Source organism: Pocillopora verrucosa, chromosome 4, assembly GCF_036669915.1.
Source record: "Pocillopora verrucosa isolate sample1 chromosome 4, ASM3666991v2, whole genome shotgun sequence".
In the NCBI taxonomy this organism is placed as follows: domain Eukaryota; kingdom Metazoa; phylum Cnidaria; class Anthozoa; order Scleractinia; family Pocilloporidae; genus Pocillopora; species Pocillopora verrucosa.
In genome coordinates this window covers 2406753-2424082 of record NC_089315.1, presented here as the reverse complement: position 1 = coordinate 2424082, position 17330 = coordinate 2406753, and the positions used below count along the sequence as shown (strand labels likewise).

General features: G+C 37.9%; 1 protein-coding gene across 2 annotated transcripts; it reads left to right on the top strand.

Moving 5' to 3' along the window:
- Positions 1–767: 767 nt before the first annotated feature.
- LOC131772972 (A disintegrin and metalloproteinase with thrombospondin motifs 6) lies at positions 768–15737 on the top strand. Of its 2 annotated transcripts, none has more exons than XM_059088932.2 (23): positions 768–924; positions 1024–1090; positions 2610–2944; positions 3442–3628; positions 4105–4280; positions 4692–4775; positions 5097–5221; positions 5539–5597; positions 5926–6031; positions 6491–6625; positions 7066–7219; positions 7634–7729; positions 7881–8032; positions 8522–8585; positions 9259–9370; positions 9906–10033; positions 10640–10754; positions 11394–11480; positions 12118–12284; positions 12753–12925; positions 13652–13862; positions 14497–14678; positions 14883–15737. In XM_059088932.2, exons 1-22 carry the CDS (start codon positions 835–837, stop codon positions 14671–14673), a joined length of 3000 nt encoding a protein of 999 aa, XP_058944915.2. In that variant the 5' UTR covers positions 768–834; the 3' UTR covers positions 14674–14678; positions 14883–15737. The 2 variants fall into 2 exon arrangements, with proteins under 2 accessions (XP_058944915.2, XP_066022075.1); XM_066165978.1 differs by having other exon boundaries at positions 14880–15737.
- Positions 15738–17330: the final 1593 nt, after the last annotated feature.

The following is a 17330-nucleotide window of genomic DNA, read 5'->3' as shown; positions in this document are numbered from 1 at the left end:
TTATTTCATGAGTATTTCGGTTATGCTGATTTACGACAAAAAGAAAAAAAAACTGTGAAGAGCTGTTAATCAATATCGTGTTCAACGAACCTGCAGTCCAATGCCTAAGGCTTAACTCGCCCCCAAAATGCTTTCAATTGTCTTTTATACCTTTTTTTAAATCTGTATTTCAAAAATAACGTTTCTTCTGTTAGGGACATGAAACCTTAGCCATAGAACTTATCGATCAGACAGTACATTTTAGGAAGAAAATATCAAATCCGAGCAAGTTGCGACCCTGATACTCAAATATTGACATCTCATCATCACCTGAGATGGGTTTTCGTCCTTGCGTGCGCTTAAGTAAATTAACGCTGCTGACATAAGTGTTGAAAAGATTGCCTTCAACAATTTGCTTGTTTAATACTGATCCTAACTGGCTCATCAGATCAGTTTTCAACCAAAATAGATTCATAATAACTCTCTGCGGCACTTTGTATCGACCGCTTTATACAAGTTATGTAACATATTTTTGAAGGCCCGCTCAAACCTTTATTATTCAGTGGTGCATGTCACTTAGTCAAACACAAAGGACTAAATGAATAAATGATCTAAACAAAAGCAGAAGTGGTTCCTTAAACGAAATATCATATATTTTAAATCCAATCAAGCGAGAAAGATTGCCCTGAGAACTCAAACAACACCGCGTCCTTACGTGCAAATACCTTTCCCGGCTGGACATCTAACGGTCAAATCTGTCTGTAAATAAATAAAGCAACTAAACTTAGCAATCTAACTCATTTGAGACTTGCTTCTTACAAGGGAAGGTTTGACTCGCACAACGAAACATCTGAAATGAAACGCACTAAGTTACCGTTGACGCTGATAGTAATTTTTAGCTCCTTGTCTATGTACATCGAGCTCTCGTGTGCAAGGTCTTACAAGGTAAACAAAGTTTTCTGAATGTAATCTGTGTTGCAGTCGCTGATTACAATTTTGATGTCATTTTTTGCAATATACTATTTTTTTTCGCAAAATTTTAAGGCCATTCACCATCTACTAACTGATGACGAAAGGGAAATGATTTTTGGACATCCATTTGTAGAATATGGTGGGTACCATTGCATGAAAGCAGTTTTAAAGTAATATCTTTTTTTTTGTGATATAAGTATGTAGTTATTGCAATTGACCGTTGAACCAACTGAAAGAGTCGTAATTCAAAATTCAAAATTTGATCCCGGCTGCCCGTTTAAAATTGCAATTTTCAAAGTGAGAAAAAAATATGATGTTCTTTGCCTTCTAGTGTTTCAATTACTAGGTGACTGATACTTTTTATATAAACCGTAGACGAAATATTTATGCATAATTCACGATAGGTCAGGTAGAATGCTGTCTCAATTATTTTTGGCAGAATCCTAGTCCTCTTCCGGAACCCACCAACATAACGCTAGTTTCCGTTGGGAAATTTTTTTGTATAATATGGTATAATATAACACCTTGAAGAAGAAAAATGCAAATTCATTGTGTTCTCCAACACCATCGATCCCTAGCAGAACTTGCATTCATGTTTAATTCAATATAACAACGACTTAGTCGCTTCATCAACGATGAAATTCATTTCCAATGTTTGTTTTCTTTTCTGAGGACTTTGCAAGTTTAATTTGATTCAATTCTAGTAAGCTTTAATTGAAAAAGCCCCAGTATTCCGCGTTACATCTGGTGGCAGAAGACGTTACTCGCCCGTGGGTACTCTCAATAGTTTTTTGAGTCGTTTTGGTATAGCTACAGGCAAACTGTTTGATCATTTACGTCTTCAATCAGTTACGATTTTCAAAGAAAACATATAAACGGGTTTTTGAATTTAACCGCGAATGACTTTAAGTAAAAGAAATGAAAAAGAGAAATGGTATTTTTTGGTTTGAAACATAGTCAGGATTTGGAACGGTTGGCGACACATTTTCACAAGAATTCCGATGAACAACCCCCTCCCCCCTCCCCTGCAGGGAATTTCGAACGCCAAGCCACATGTCGTCCACCAAAACCGTTAACTTCTTGACATTCCGTGACAATTGTTCCGCCTATGCAGTCAAATTTAGGTAGTCATGCATTAACTTCATCCAGGGGTCTAATGAGTCGTGTCAGGAGCCCATTAAGTAATGGGCTCCTGGTCGTGTGTCTTAATTGTAGCTGAAACAAAAGTGATTGATTGTTCATTTTTACGATTTATGCTCAGAAGCGGCAAAAACGGAACATAATTATAAAATGCACAGTACGATGCTATTAATTGCTCTGCTTGGGAAAAAAAAGAAAAAAGGTTGTGCAAAAAGAAAACAAAAAGTTAACCGAAAGCCAATCAGGCTGTAATTCGTTAGTTCTAGACTCTAATAAATTTACGCATCATTCAATTTATTTACTAACACACTTTCGAAAAATCAAGAATTTAATTTCATTCCTAGCTCTTTGCTATTATCGATTTAATGTTTTTGTTACGTAGCGAATCAAGATAGGAAGGCCAGTCAACCCATGCGTGACGTTTTTTAATATTTTCCAAAAATGCCGACGCAAGATAAAAACCAGAAAACTGTTTAGAAAAGCAGTTAAATATCTTGCATTTTTAACTTCACCCACAGTTCCAGAGTTCGACGTCTCCCATCCTGTTCAAGTTGATGAGCGAGGTAGATTTTTATCACGTGACTTGGCAAATGGGAACGCTCGGCGAAAGAGAGACCTTGACGGTACCAAGTCGAAAGAACCCGTCTTCTTTAAGATCTCAGCGTTTGGTCAAGATCTTCACCTGAACGTCACAATTAATGATGAGCTTTTTTCGCCCAATTTTGAGATCGAAATTCGTAGTAACGGCACGTCGGAATTTCATTACGAGATTGATCATTGTCATTACACTGGACAGGTGGTTCCCATAGGAGGAACTGGGAACAAAGTGGCCATCAGCAACTGTGAAGGACTGGTACGTAGTGCCGTTCAAACACATTTTTTGGCACCAGAGGCGGTCGCTTTTCAATAGACAAGTGTAGTAGTTGACAAAGTCTGTATAAGCCGCAAAAATAATTTCAAAATGGGAGAAATTTATGTTGACATGGAGAACACAACTGACGATAATATACGTTGCATTGATGCGATTCGAGTTTTGCACGAGAACGTTTTCATTCACGGTTATGCAAAGCATAAGAACAAGTTAGATCGGGGTTCGATGAGCAAATTCCGTCGCGTTTGCCCGGCTTCAACAATCCTGGGAGAGATATCGACAGGAAAAAGGCACTTTTTAATTCAAAAACTGGTGATAACCCCTCCTAATCTTGAACCCAGATCCTACCACGTTACTGCTCCACTGTGGAAGGACTGGGTACGAGACTAAACCCTTTCAAATTCCAGGGATGAAATTGTTTTCAACCTAACTTCTAAACGCGCAGTCAGTTAATTTGTTCAATTCTATTCCTTGTACAGCATGGTATGATTCGCACGCCACAAGACGTTTTTATGGTACATCCTCTGCCCGATCGACTTAAACTGGGAAAGAACAACACTCGAGCCCACGTAATCCACAGGAGGTCTTTATCACCCGCGCATGCGCAGTCACTGGCACAGGCTCTCGAGGATGAGAAAAGATCTGATAGCTGGTGTGGAGTGGAAGGTATTAATAGAGACCATGGGTTTCTTTTTTCGCCCTCAGCATTGGCTGCACTTTTTGTTTCCCTTGAAGGGGGCTCTCCCAGTTTCGCGTTTCCCTCGTCTTCCCTCCCACGCAGAATATTTCCCTCGAGGAATACAGGCTATGTATTCCCTCCCATCTTTTACAACAGTTGTATGGTTATCGTTTATTATCATGAAATAATGGGAGGGTACCTACGCGGCTGTCGTGTCGAAATCCATTCTGTGTTCTATTAAAAAGTGACATCTTGTGAGATGAGCATTAAGTGAGATATGCCCGACAAATTCTTCGGATTCATGCTTTTTCGCTAACTGGGTTATAAGTGAATTACGGTGAGTCGAACAGTCAAGAAAAAAAATCATCTCAGAAAGGAAACGTCTCGGTTACCCAACCCCCAGCCCCTCAGCAACGCATCGGTATCAAACTAGCAAACACTTTTTGATAACCTGATTTTCTAGGCGGAGCAGCTGTTCAGCAGTCTGACGAAGATGATGACACCCATACTAACTCCGAACGCTCTTTTCAACCGAGTGTAAAAAGAACCATCGAGTCCATGCTAGTGGTAGAGAAAGTGATGACAAGATTTTACGGTGTTCCTCAAATAAAGAAATATGTGCCCACCATGGCAAATATGGTATGTTGCAAAAAAAAAAAAAGGCCATTCGAGTTGTTCTACGTAATCATACCTGTTTTCGTGGAAAGTCCAATTGTCGTGAGGAATTGCTCCTTCGAAATTTCCTTTTTTCTCTACGGAGGTTAGTTTGAAGTACAAATACAGAGACTTGTTTCCGCTACATTGCGAATCACTCGGTTCGATCGACCCCGCCCTTTTCTCTTTTATCACAGCACGACAGGCTACCCAGTCTTTTTTTGTGTGTTTGTTCGTTCCCAGCTTAGCGCCCTTCACGCATAACTGGTGCACCCAGTGAACAAAGACCTCTCAAACCTTCGTTTAAACGAACCCTCAGTTCCATTTTCACCTGTTAGAGAGAACTTGCCACTACATACAAAACAATAATAAACACTAACAACATTCATATTTTAGGCTCACGGTCTCTTAGACGACGCTTCCATTGGGGCTAACGTCAAATATGTGGTAACCAAACTGTTGATTCTGCAAAATGACGAGGTAAGTTTTAGATTTCACAGTCGTTGTGGTTAACTTCTGCCAGACTTCACGAGTGACTTTACTCTGATTCTTCTTATCCTGGTGTCATCGACTTTCATGACAGATAAGCGTTTAAAAATGTTTCCTCGCTAGCGTAACAGTTCGGTGCGGGGACGCAAGACTTTAACTTAATTTTCTAAGAAAAAAACCTTTTACTCTCATGAGTAAGCTGCTACCAGAGAGAAGATAACAGAGGGAAAATTGAACCAACTATGGTTTGTGCCGTTTTCAGTGAATTTTCAATTTATATTTGTTCTTTCCTCCTTCGCTTCTGCTATCAAGAGAGGTTTGGTTATTAGCACACATGCCGCCAGCACTCTGGATAGTTTCTGTAAATGGACAACAGGACAAAATAATGGTGACGACAAGAGTCCGGACCATTTTGACCATGCAGCACTGTTTTCGAAGTAAGAAAAGTTCCACTATAACAATAATATCGTCCAAGGTGTACTCTGATAAATTCAAATGGGAAAAACTTCAAGATAATTGCATATAAAGCTACGTTATTTTGAAGGCGGTAGAACTACGAAAACTGACTACATTTGACTACAGCGTTTGCCGGCATAGATTTATAAGTCGGTCTTGACCCTTGATTCAAAACTTGAAACTGAGCAAGTTTAAGAGCAGATGAAACCAAACACTAGAGAAAACCTTTTCTTTAAACTAACAATACCTTACACCCTCCAAGTGCGACAAACTGGTAATGATGCAAAGTATTTTGCAGGTACAACTTTTGCAGAAACAAAGGAAATGTACAAGACCAGGGTTGCGGAACGATTTTAGGTAACTCAATACATATCTTAACTCCTTAACTCCCAGAAGTGATAAACATGTAACTTCTTTCAGTAATATCCGCACATTATCCAACAAACAGGTAATAAGAATATTTAAACTTATCAGGTAGTAGTTGTTATCTTGATCTAACATCAAATTCTCAAAACTAATTTAAATGGAAATGTGTAACAGCAAACGAGGAAAATTAGCAATCAGATCTTGGAAGTGAAAGGTTCAATCAAAATTCTGTGCAAAAGAGAGGAGTTAACAGACTTTTCTGTTCAATTTTTTAATGGCTAAGAATCTTGAATCATTTACATATGTTATTCTCTTTAAGGTTTGGCGCAATTGAAGGGAATGTGTAGACCAGACGTCAGCTGTACTCTAAACAAGGACACAGGGCTAGGAACTGCGTTTACATTGGCTCATGAAACAGCTCACAAGTAAGTCAATTAACATTCTATTGCTTTAAGCACGCGATAACCGCGATATGGATTACTTGTCGACGCATGCGCACTTCAAAAGTCACTCCTCTGAAAATCAACAAATATTCTTTAATATTTTTGCTTTTGTTGAGCATTATTTATTTGCCTTTTATCTTATAAGAGGTCAATTTTTCAAAAAATCGTGGAATCGCACAATAAGGGAAAACAGCACCTTGCATTGACCTTAATTGACCTATCATAGCGATTTTATCCACTGATAATCAGATAATTCAAATGTACCTTAACCATTCCTCTTCTTTTGCTGAGAGTTGGTCCATATTCATCAACAAACAAAAAAATCGATACCATACTCGCTCAAGAGAAAACGATGCGCGATGAAAATGCTTATTCAATTGCAATAAATAACCAAAGAGCGCAGCCCTGATCAGTTGTGTGTTCCTGTTTTTCCTTTACCAGTCTCGGCTCTGAACACGACGGAGAGGGGAACAAATGCAACGATGGCGTCTACATTATGGCGACTAGGGCAAGTGGAAAAGTGACAGCGTTTGATTGGTCGCCGTGCAGTAGGAATTACGTGACAAAATTTTTACAGTAAGAGGGGTTCAATTTATATTCAACTCTACCATGTCTACGGTTTGCAATGGCTGTTCTTTGCGCTTTTCTAAGTGTGCACGACATAATATAATCTCGATGTCGGAGGTATCCCCAGCATCATATCACCGTCAGCGAAAAAAAGAAAATGGGAAAAGAAAACTAGCAATGCTTTCAAGCTGACTAAGACAAAGCCACGTAGTGGTTCGTAAGCCTCTATCGTTTTGGTAGCTTATGAACGTGTGAACCACAGGATAACCATTGTCATGATTCCGAGGCACGAATCTGTGAAAATTCCTCTGTGATAAAATCATTCAGAGTTTTACGGCTCCGTAATAGGCAGGTTAATTAGCTATGGCTATTTCCTCTAATTATATTCTTTTTCTGTCCCTGTTTACTGAAATGTTGCAAATGGCGAATAACTTGTTTCTTTTTTTAAGAACGCAGCAAGCTAAATGTTTGAACGATGACGAACCCAAGAGCAAATTTGAAATGCCAAAAGGCCTACCAGGAAAGATTTACGACGGAGATGATCAGTGTGTGCGCATGTTCGGAGCAGGTGCCAAAGTCTGCGATATTCCGGATTTAAAAGCGGTAACTATAAAATTTGCGTTAAACAGTCTCTTTCTCGTTTTAAACAGAATATTTTCTTAAATTACTTCAATAATAGTCAGTGAGGGATATTGAAGCTTCGAATTGATAGGTGCAGTTTTCGAGCTGAAGTTTAAAGCTAAGTCCCTCGTTTGAAACGCTGCCAAACAATGAATTTTCGTATTTTTATTCGACTGTCAGTTTGGCTAGGAGAAAACCTGCTCTTGTTTTGCCTAATCGAACTTTTCTTTGATACTTGGTTGTAATTTTTGAATTGGTTGGGAATGGCAGAGAGTACTTGTATATGTTACAAGAACCGAAATTATTAGATATGACATTGATGGATTACCGCTAAATACCGCTAATAAATACTAGTTTTGTGTAACTTACAACTTAAATCTTTGTATCCTTCTATAGAAAATGTGCGTCAATTTACACTGCGAAAAGCCTGATGGGTACTGCTCCTCAAACGATGAACCAGCCGCTGATGGAACCAAATGCGGAAATAAAAAGGTTACATATAACAAACAAAAAAGCTTATCTTGAATTAATCTGAATTAGTAGAATCATAAAAAGCTTATCTTGATTTATTCTGATGATCTTTTTCTGTCTCTTTATCTTTCTCTCTCCCGTATTTTCTTTTTTGTTGTGATTGATTCCTCAGTGGTGCATGCATGGTCGCTGTGTATCTATAAAAAACAAGCCGGGATACCAAGACGTGGATGGCAATTGGGGAGCCTGGAAACCATGGAGTAACTGTTATCCCCAATGTGGCCAAGGTCTTAGCACGAGGGAGCGTGCTTGCGACAATCCAGCGTGAGTAACATGAAGTCACCTTAGCCTTATTTGAGAAAAGATTGCTATTATCATCAAAGATTTTTACAACCTGATTTAGTTTAAACTGTTTATTCGTGATCGTAAACAACCCCTGCTCGACCAGTGCAGAGTTGAAGAAGAAGCTTCGGCAGCTTAACTGCGATTTCCTTTACTTGTGCGATCAAAATAATCATATGATAGTTTCACAGATAATATGAACCTTCTAATCTGCCCCAGATTTCCGCTAAAGAGAGAGAATTTTCACTAACTTTCTGGATAAACCTTAACCTTGATGGAGCGAAAATCTCCTCGGTCCTCTGTTACTTCCTCATCAACAACAAGAAGGGTAATAAAATTATCTTAATTTCTATTTTGGAAAGAAGCATCTGGTTATGAAACATAGCAAATGGGTATTGTGGAAAAGTAACCACTGAACGGTAAGACAACCTTCACAAGGTAAAGTTAAAATGACAAATTAATTATTTTCAGGCCGAAGCGCGGAGGGAAACTATGCCAAGGAAAAGCTAAGGAATACAAGATTTGTAATAACCCGGTAATTACTTTTGAAATTTTTTGTCTGAACTTTTTTCACTCGCGTGCATTTCATCATAGGTATTTCGTCTGTATATGTAGTTTTTGAAGTCATGATTGCAGTTTATTATTCCACTAATATGTCGTTTTACCAAGATGAATGAAAACGCGTATAATATACCACAATATTACACTGGAGAACAGGGGGAAAACACGGAGCAACAAAATGGCCGCACTGAACGATCCGAGCTTTGATTGAGGCTGATTTTTTTCATTGATGATTACGAGAACATTTTAATGCTTTCGTTCCTATTGTTTTCGCCTTTCGCGTACGATACACAGATAAGGCCAATGGTTGCCATCGCAAATTAAAAATACTAAAAGTAAAATAACAAATCCTCTACTCGATGATTTAGCAAATAATTCGAGGGGACATTTTGAACGTTGCTCGTATTTTTCCATGTCTCTTCGGGGCGAGGACTATCCGTGCGTATTATATGTTAAACCAGGGAATAAGGTGTATATATTAAATGTCCTAAAACAGATAACAACAGATTACTGTTGGGCAGACAAAAAGCTTGTACATACAATCCTCCTGAAAAAAAAAATGGAGTCTTTGTCCCGCTCAATATCTCAACGCTATATTGAGGAAGTAATTTTAATTAGTAGATGGTACGATTTTTTTTCATTTTTAGAAATGTCCATCAAGCTTCGAAAATCCAAGGATGAAACAGTGTAAGGATCACAGACATGTACAGTTTCAAGGAGGCCCTTTTAACTGGATCTACGATCCATACTATGCACAAGGTTGGTCATTCAGAGTCGTCACCAGATTCACACTTACTTTGATACCAGTCACAGATGATGCACACACCTCTGCATATTTTGGTTAAGGACATTTGAAATCAATTTCTACTGAATCCACAGCGAAAGATGAGCTTCAGTTTCACAGTGAGGGAAATAACAAGAATTACACAAAGAAACATAATTTATTGAGACAACAGAAACAGAAAAGTAAAATGTAACATTAAGTATAAAAATGTGCAACCCACACAATGTTCGTGGTATTAACCCTTACTGCGAGGGAAGGAATCAAGCCACCCTGATAGATTAATACTATCTTGTTATTGTTTCGAAGTTGTCAAAAAATTAGAGTTATTGTATGGATATTTTAAATGTGCGAAATATTGCAATTTAACCTGCCACTTACTAAATAAAGTGTAGATTAAAGCTAACAAAAATTAGCGCCTCTTGGACCAGCACGTGATGGTTTTCACGAAGTATCAATTTCCTAAAAAAAATAGGTATATTTAGAATGGCTTTCCGTTTTCTGTTTAATCAGGAAGTCCTAAGTGCGTTCTAAGTTGTGCCACAACTAACGGAGATACCACATCCTTTGGAAACGTCAAGGATGGAACACCTTGCACTGACCAGCCTAACAGTGGTGTCTGTATCAATGGAAAATGCCAGGTAAGTAAAGAGGCTTGAGAAGATCATGCACTCAAGGAATGAATTAGAGAAAAAAGGCGCCTTTCCTTTTGCCCGTTCACTGAACAGGTGAAATGTGTGCGCTTGGGCTGTCAAGTTATACTTTAATTAGCACGGCGAGAGTGCATTTTGAAAGACTGTTGTCAGTATTATCCCTTCATATTGCATAAACGGAAATTAATATAGAATGGGCATTAGATCTGACGGAAACCTTGCGAAAAAGAGTCTGCATAGTTTTCGTAAGATTGAATGCATATACACCGGTACACGTAACTACGAAATATTTTAGCCATTGTTTAGAGCAAAACCATCATCTAAACCACCTTCAATTCAACAAAACGTTTTTTAAAACTTATAGTTTAACTTTAAACTTGAAGTTAAGTTTGTTACCCGTGCGAAGAAGGCTTATCGCTTACCATGAAAAATTAGAAAACGATCATTTTACTTCAAGAGGTCAATTTATTACGAATAATCTTCCCGCCCATTGATTATTCCAAACTGTAGCCTAAGCTGGAATGCTGATTATTAAAAAACTGGGCCTAAGATCTATTTACAATGCGTATCTCGCTTTGAAAATTTTCTCTCAAGAAACCAAAGCCCAACAAAAGTAAGCCCAACAAAAGTAAGCCCAACAAAAGTAAGCCCAATCCCAGCGGTGTTGCGAAGAAGACAACTTTTACATACAGCAAAGTTCCACCAGCAGGTAAGTTCTGAACAGTAGAAAACAGAACTATAGAAAACGGTGACTAAGGTCTCTGTATTCTCTCTCTAGTTAAACATATTATGTCATATTTCGGATACTTAAAAATAGAAAGATAAAAAGTCCCTATTCCATACTTTAACACTAGAGTTCCTTGTTCCAGTCACTGCGTGAAAGGGAGTCGGGGTTGGTGAAAGACCGGAGCATATAGTTACTTTGGCGCTTGACAATTGAGTGATCAATCTTTCAAAAATCACTGTGAGATAAGAGGGGGGTTGGTATCATGCAACCGTGTTTTATTTAGTTTCATTTCAGGGCTTTCCTTAATTGAAATATTGACATTTTGTGTTGATAAATACTAAGGCTTACCACTATTCATAAAGAAGAGTAATTGAAAATCAGCACTAACCACCAAAAAACTTAGGCGTTTCATTACTTTTAGTAATGATATAAAACACTGAACACTGGAGAAGTGAGAGGGGAGGAGGGAGGGGGTAGTCTTGCACTACTGCTACACATTTCATCTGCTTAATCCTTTGGCATTTAACAAATCCGCACAAGCACTTGCAATTGCGTCTAAAAGATTTCCTTAACATCTATATCATAACTCTCTCAGAATTGTTGATTGCTCTTGCGTTTCAGATGAATGGTATGTCCCCATCGCAACAATTCCAGCTGGAGCAAGGAATGTCAAAATCGAAGAGGCGACAGCTTCTGAAAACAACTTAGGTAAGTATGGCAAAAGAATTAAACAGAATATTATTCATTTCACCTTCCTTTGGGTGACAGTGAGCATGAGAAAAAATACTTACGTGCTTATGACCTCAACGAATCTCAAAACTTATCGGGCATTTTGGCTTTTGAAGTTACGACATGATGTGTGTGACACAATTTTGAATTCTGATTGGTCCCTTGCGATTTCTTTTATAGTCGAGTAATCACAAAATCACGTGACAATGGGTCTACGCCTATTTCTCCATTCATAACTTCATGTAATTTCTAAAGGATCCCATTGTGCCATCTGCCAGCGTGTCACATACAGACGTACTCACTTGGCTCGAACTTAATACACTACTACTTCTTGTTAGGCGTTTCGAATGTACGTCTCGAAACTTTACTCTGAACGTTTTCGAGAGTTTGAATGAACATTCTTACCAAAACAATTTTTCAGTGATTTCACCTTGTATTTTACAATTCATGGGTAAAGCTGCATCAGTTAAGTTACCTGCCACTTCTTTGTCTTAAGCAAATCGGAGCGGTCGAAAATTATGGTAAAACAAATTATGTAAGTGTCGGGCTCAAAATAATCTCCAAAAGACATGAATGGAAACTACTTGCTGAATTATACAACGTTGCACCGCTTCAGTTTTAGAGGACGCTGACTACAACCCTGTTCTTGATTACGACTCGTTCCTTGCTAATTTTGGTCCAAAGACATTCACAGCGGATGGAAATAAGTTTAAGTTCCGGAAAAGAAATCAAAAAGAACTCGTCGAGGCTAAAGGCCCACTGACAAAGAGCTTTGCATTACTGGTAAGTAAAAATTGTTTAAAACAAATGTGCTGAATGTGAGTAGGTAATTCAGTATTGCTGGCATAAATGGCATTTCAATGTACTTTCGAATTTTCTTGACCATTAGCAAGTGGAAGTTATTGATTTGCAAGGAGGAGATTTATAGACTTTACTGAAATTAGCTGAGAACAGGTCGTCATCACGGGCTATGAACTGATAACGTTGATAACGTAAATGATCAATTCAAAACAAACTTCGTCAATCTATTGATTTGATAGTTAAGTAATTGATTTATCATAATTTTATAACTTTTTGCTCATTATAATCCTGAAAGAGAAGAACACGCAATTAGCAAAGTAATTGGGACAAGAACTTTCGGCGTTAAATTTTAAAACTGTGGTGACTGAAAACACTCTTGTTAAATTTGAGGGTTGTGTGAATGTTCCTGTGCTTTATTCCATTAATTTAAGCTTTGATTTATTTTTCCAGTATGAGAAAGTGGACGAATATTCGAAATATACGGTGAAATACGAATACATTAAACCTGATGCCCAGTCCACAAGGAGTCTCGGCCTCGATAGCGATTTTCCTGAACTCGTCCGAGAGATTTACGAGTTAGATGAGGAGCTTGGGCAGGACGACGAGGACTCAGGTGAAGCGAGGTGAGGCTGAAGGTGTTTATGCACATGCGTTGATGTTCTATTTGCATTTCATATTTTAAGTACCCTGACAGGTTTGTATTGGTCTGGAACATGGCTTTTAACCTCGCCAAACATCTGATTAGCATTCATCGGCTTTCTACTATAAACTTGTGAGAAAACGAGATGTACCAAAACTTTGGCAAAGTGAATGTTTTTCAGTTTATTATTTTTCCGCTGGTATATGCATTCTAAGTAGTCGATGATCACTAAATATTTTCCTGGAATCACCCCAAGCTAGTCGATTATGATACTAAAGCACTAATTGTAATATTCATGACATCCGCGCGAGTTTTCGATCGTTCTAAAAATGCAGTTGCTCTTGTAGGTTACCTGACTAATTATACTAAACGAGATTAAATTCAGATCTCTTCAACAAAGGTTGTACAATGATCTCTCAGACTTCGTCTCGAGAATTATTCGACGAAATTCACTGTGATATATATATAGAGGTGAAAATTTTTTTTGGCAAATGAAGCGTTGGGCGGTTGAAAAAAAAATCCATGTGACAGTTTATTGTTTTGAACTGGAATTTAGTAAACATCAGTTATTGAATCTGATTAATGCTCCGGACGTTCTACCACTGAGCTTGTGGCAGTTAAGACTATGATACCCTCAAAATGGTGATCAATTAAGAAACAAATCCACTTTAATTATTTTAACCTTCTAATGGTTTCACTTTCCATCTAGGTGGGAGATAGGAATATGGACTGATTGTACAAAGAACTGCAATGACGGCGAGCACGGAATGAGAACACGAGAAGTTTTCTGTGTGATAGATTCACAAGGTGTTGAGCTGGAAGTTGACGATAGCAATTGTAATGAAACTAAACCAGCCAGCGAAGAAGCTTGTGGAAATCAGCCGTGCCCGGCAGAGTGGTACACAGTGCATATTGGACAGGTAAACCGCCGTCAGTTGATCTTCTCGGTAGTTAGAAACCATGATTCATTTTGATTTTATTATAAAGGTTTCGTTTGTTTAGGAGAGCTATTCAAAGCATCCTACTGAACCAATCAAAGTGATGGCTTTCAGTCTTTCCTTCGCATACAATACAAACGAAGCCTGATCCCAATTTTAGCTTCCCAGTTTCTTTTAACTGACATCGTTGACTAATTTTCACACGCTCGTAACAAATTTCATTGAAATTCTCGCACTGACAGGTCATATTCCCTTGAGCTCTGCACGGATGCCTTCTCAGCTGTCCATCTCTTTCTCGCCAGCCGCCCTATTTTCCGCGTTAATGTTTACTTGTGATGTTTTTTTCTGGGGCTTTTATTTTGCCAATTTTTTCTATTCCCTTTACATTAGCCATATCTTGTCTGCATTCATCACTAACCGCTTTCCTTTGCACTTTTGAAAATAGTTGTATCCGCATGTTACTGAAACGTTTCGTATTTCGTCTCTGGTACTTCTTACCAGAACAACACCCCTAACGCTAATTCAAAGCTGCAGGACCTCCCCCCTTTTCTTGCAGCACATTCAAAAGAAAGTTGTATCAGTCCGTTTATTAGTTGCTTTTACGGTGTTCCTGTAGTGTTCAACCTCGTGTGGCCCTGGTGTCCAACCCTTGGAGGTGGAATGTGTGAAAATAAACTCTTCAGGTGAAACAAACTCTGTGGATCCAAAGGAATGCACTGACATTAAACCACCTACACATGTGGCGTGTAATGTTGAGAATCCTTGTGATGGTCAGTCGGATGACGAGGAATAAATCAGGTAATATTCATCGTAAAAGTCACTGTTAATAAGGAATAAATCAGGTAATATTCATCGTAAAAGTCACTGTTACAAGATCATTAGCATGAGCTATTACGTTGGAGCTGATTTACAGCGGATGACGCAAATTGCATACGAAACAAATGCAATGCTGTTACTGATTTTATCTTTGTGACGTAAGAATTTTCTTTTTCTTCTCAGAAGCAGACACAACGATAGGATGATGGATCGAAGAAGATTAATGTAAATAATGAAACCTCCTGTGTTAGAATTACCCTGATTTATTGAACTACATAACGAAGTTTTGATATTTTCGTAGAATATTGGATTAGTTTATTAGAACAACACAAGTATAGGAGAAAGGAACATTTATTGTTAGCAGAGGTGGACCTATAGGGATGATCATGATCATTGTTAGCATTCGTACGGCTGATTCTGCTAAAGCTTTCGTTGCATGATGCTTAAGATTTTTCCTTTTTTTTTTCACGCATGTGCAATGCCACCTATTGTCACGTGGTTCTTTTGATTTCTCTGGCTTCTGCAACTTGGATTGTGATTGGCTATCAAGTTAACAAGTAGTTTTTGTCGCGTCTAGTAAACTTCACATAATCTGTATTCTGTCGCTCATTGGTCTTGACGTCTGAAGGAAATTTCGTGTTTCTGATGTGGCAAATTGGAAAAAATGAAGGAACATGAGGTTCCACAAGTTTTTATCGATTAAAAGCAAATCTTAGATGTTGATAATTGAATCTACAGTATTTCCGTATAGAGTTTCTGGTAGATTCTAGGCTAATCGATTGATGAATTCATAGATGGTTATCCTGGGAAACAGTTTAATTTGTTGATAGAAATCCTCTGACAAGTGATTGAATTCAATAGAATTTAACGTTTAGAAGTATTTATTGACTTTCTTTGTTGCCAGTAATAACAACTTAGTCATTTGTACAATGTAAATAGCAAAGAGTTTGTAAAAGGCTATCCCTCAAAATTGACTAACTTAAAAGGTGACTCCTTCGGTGATTGCTGTATTTAGTAGTACCTTTTCAATAAAATTTCCGCCTTTTTTCAGTCGCTAAATGTGTGAGTTTATCGTTGTCATTTGAAACTAAAACAGTTCTATCCTTAAGCCCAATGGTGATTTAAAGAGGTTAAATATTATTCCTATGAAATGGGGAAAGGACAAAGGATTGATGCGGCAAATTAGACAGTACAACAAATGGAGCACAAGATGATCTTCTTCTCACTATTAAAAATGAAAAAAGAGCCGCAAGAACTCCAACATTGTCTATGAGTTTACATTCTAGACTTGTTTGTTGAGGCAGTTTTGCTTTCAATAGGGTTCTCCCCTTATAAAAATACGTTGCTTACCAAGAAACGAGACTGGGAAACCGTTTTCAGAGTCGTATTTTAGTACGTCTCGACCCGAAAGTATCGATTGTAAAGGAAATTAGCGAGCCACGTTTCTTCACGGAACAGATAACCTTTTAATATGGGTAACGGGAATCGATTTTACTATTAAGCCAGTCAGAAATTTAGATCTGTTAAATTATATCTAAATTATCGGGTCTCATTCATCGAATTAAGACAAATAAATAATATTGAAACCTGAAGTTAAATGCTTTATAAGTCTTTCAAATAGTTGTAACTTATTTCCAACGATAGAACAGCTATAAGAGTTTTTTTTCTCTAGATACTCCTTATTTTATATTTTAAATTAAATATGTTAAAAAATGTTCGTGATTCCGTGACAAAGAGTGATTAGGGTTTTATTTTTCGTTAATGGAAGTATCTTTTGTACTTCCTTTGTCGCAGTGGGTGACGCTTAGCTTCAGGCAATGTATTTGAACGTGATGTATCACCCTAGAATCTCCCGTGAAAATCGCGTCGGTGAGAAATGTGTGGAACTTTCGGGCATGTAGAGATAAGCGCAACTTGAAAGTAGTTTACTGAGAACATTTGAGGAAGTTTTAAGGCCGATTGAAACGTAACAAATGTGGCTTATAATCATCCGGAATGAACTATACTTTGGTCTAGTTTCATCATTGATCGTAGCCACAGCTTGATGTCAGTATTTAAACACTTTGGTGTTTTGAAAAATCCTGTAAAGTTATCGGGGATGTGACTCATTTGACATGATTCTTGTTGTCTTCGTATCGTAAGCGTTGATCGAAAGCAGCTAAACTCTACAGGACTCGGAATCAAATTGAATTCGACAGCTTGGATTAAACGAAACAATGCACAAGCTACAATGCTCCAAATGGAAAGAATACATTAATGAGGAAAAGAAAGAAAAGAAAAAACCCATACAGTAATTAAATGACAATCTTACTGTAGGTGAACAAAGGTCTTTCGCTCACGAATATATATAAATCATCATGGAACCAAGTCAAGTTAAAATCATGGTTTTGCTTTCATGAATAATTTCCTGAGTGATCGAATTCACTCTTGTATTTCAAAACGTAATCAAAATTTTAAGACTTCGCAGACCTCACCGGTGTGGGTAATCTCTATTCTTAGCCTCTAACATGTATTTTTGGCTGTTATTTGAATTTTCGCCCACGCGAAAGAAACTGTGAACTATTTTTGTCTCAGAGTCCAAATGTAATCGTGGGGTGACTAAAACGCTTAGACGTGCGGCCAAGTTAAGCATGC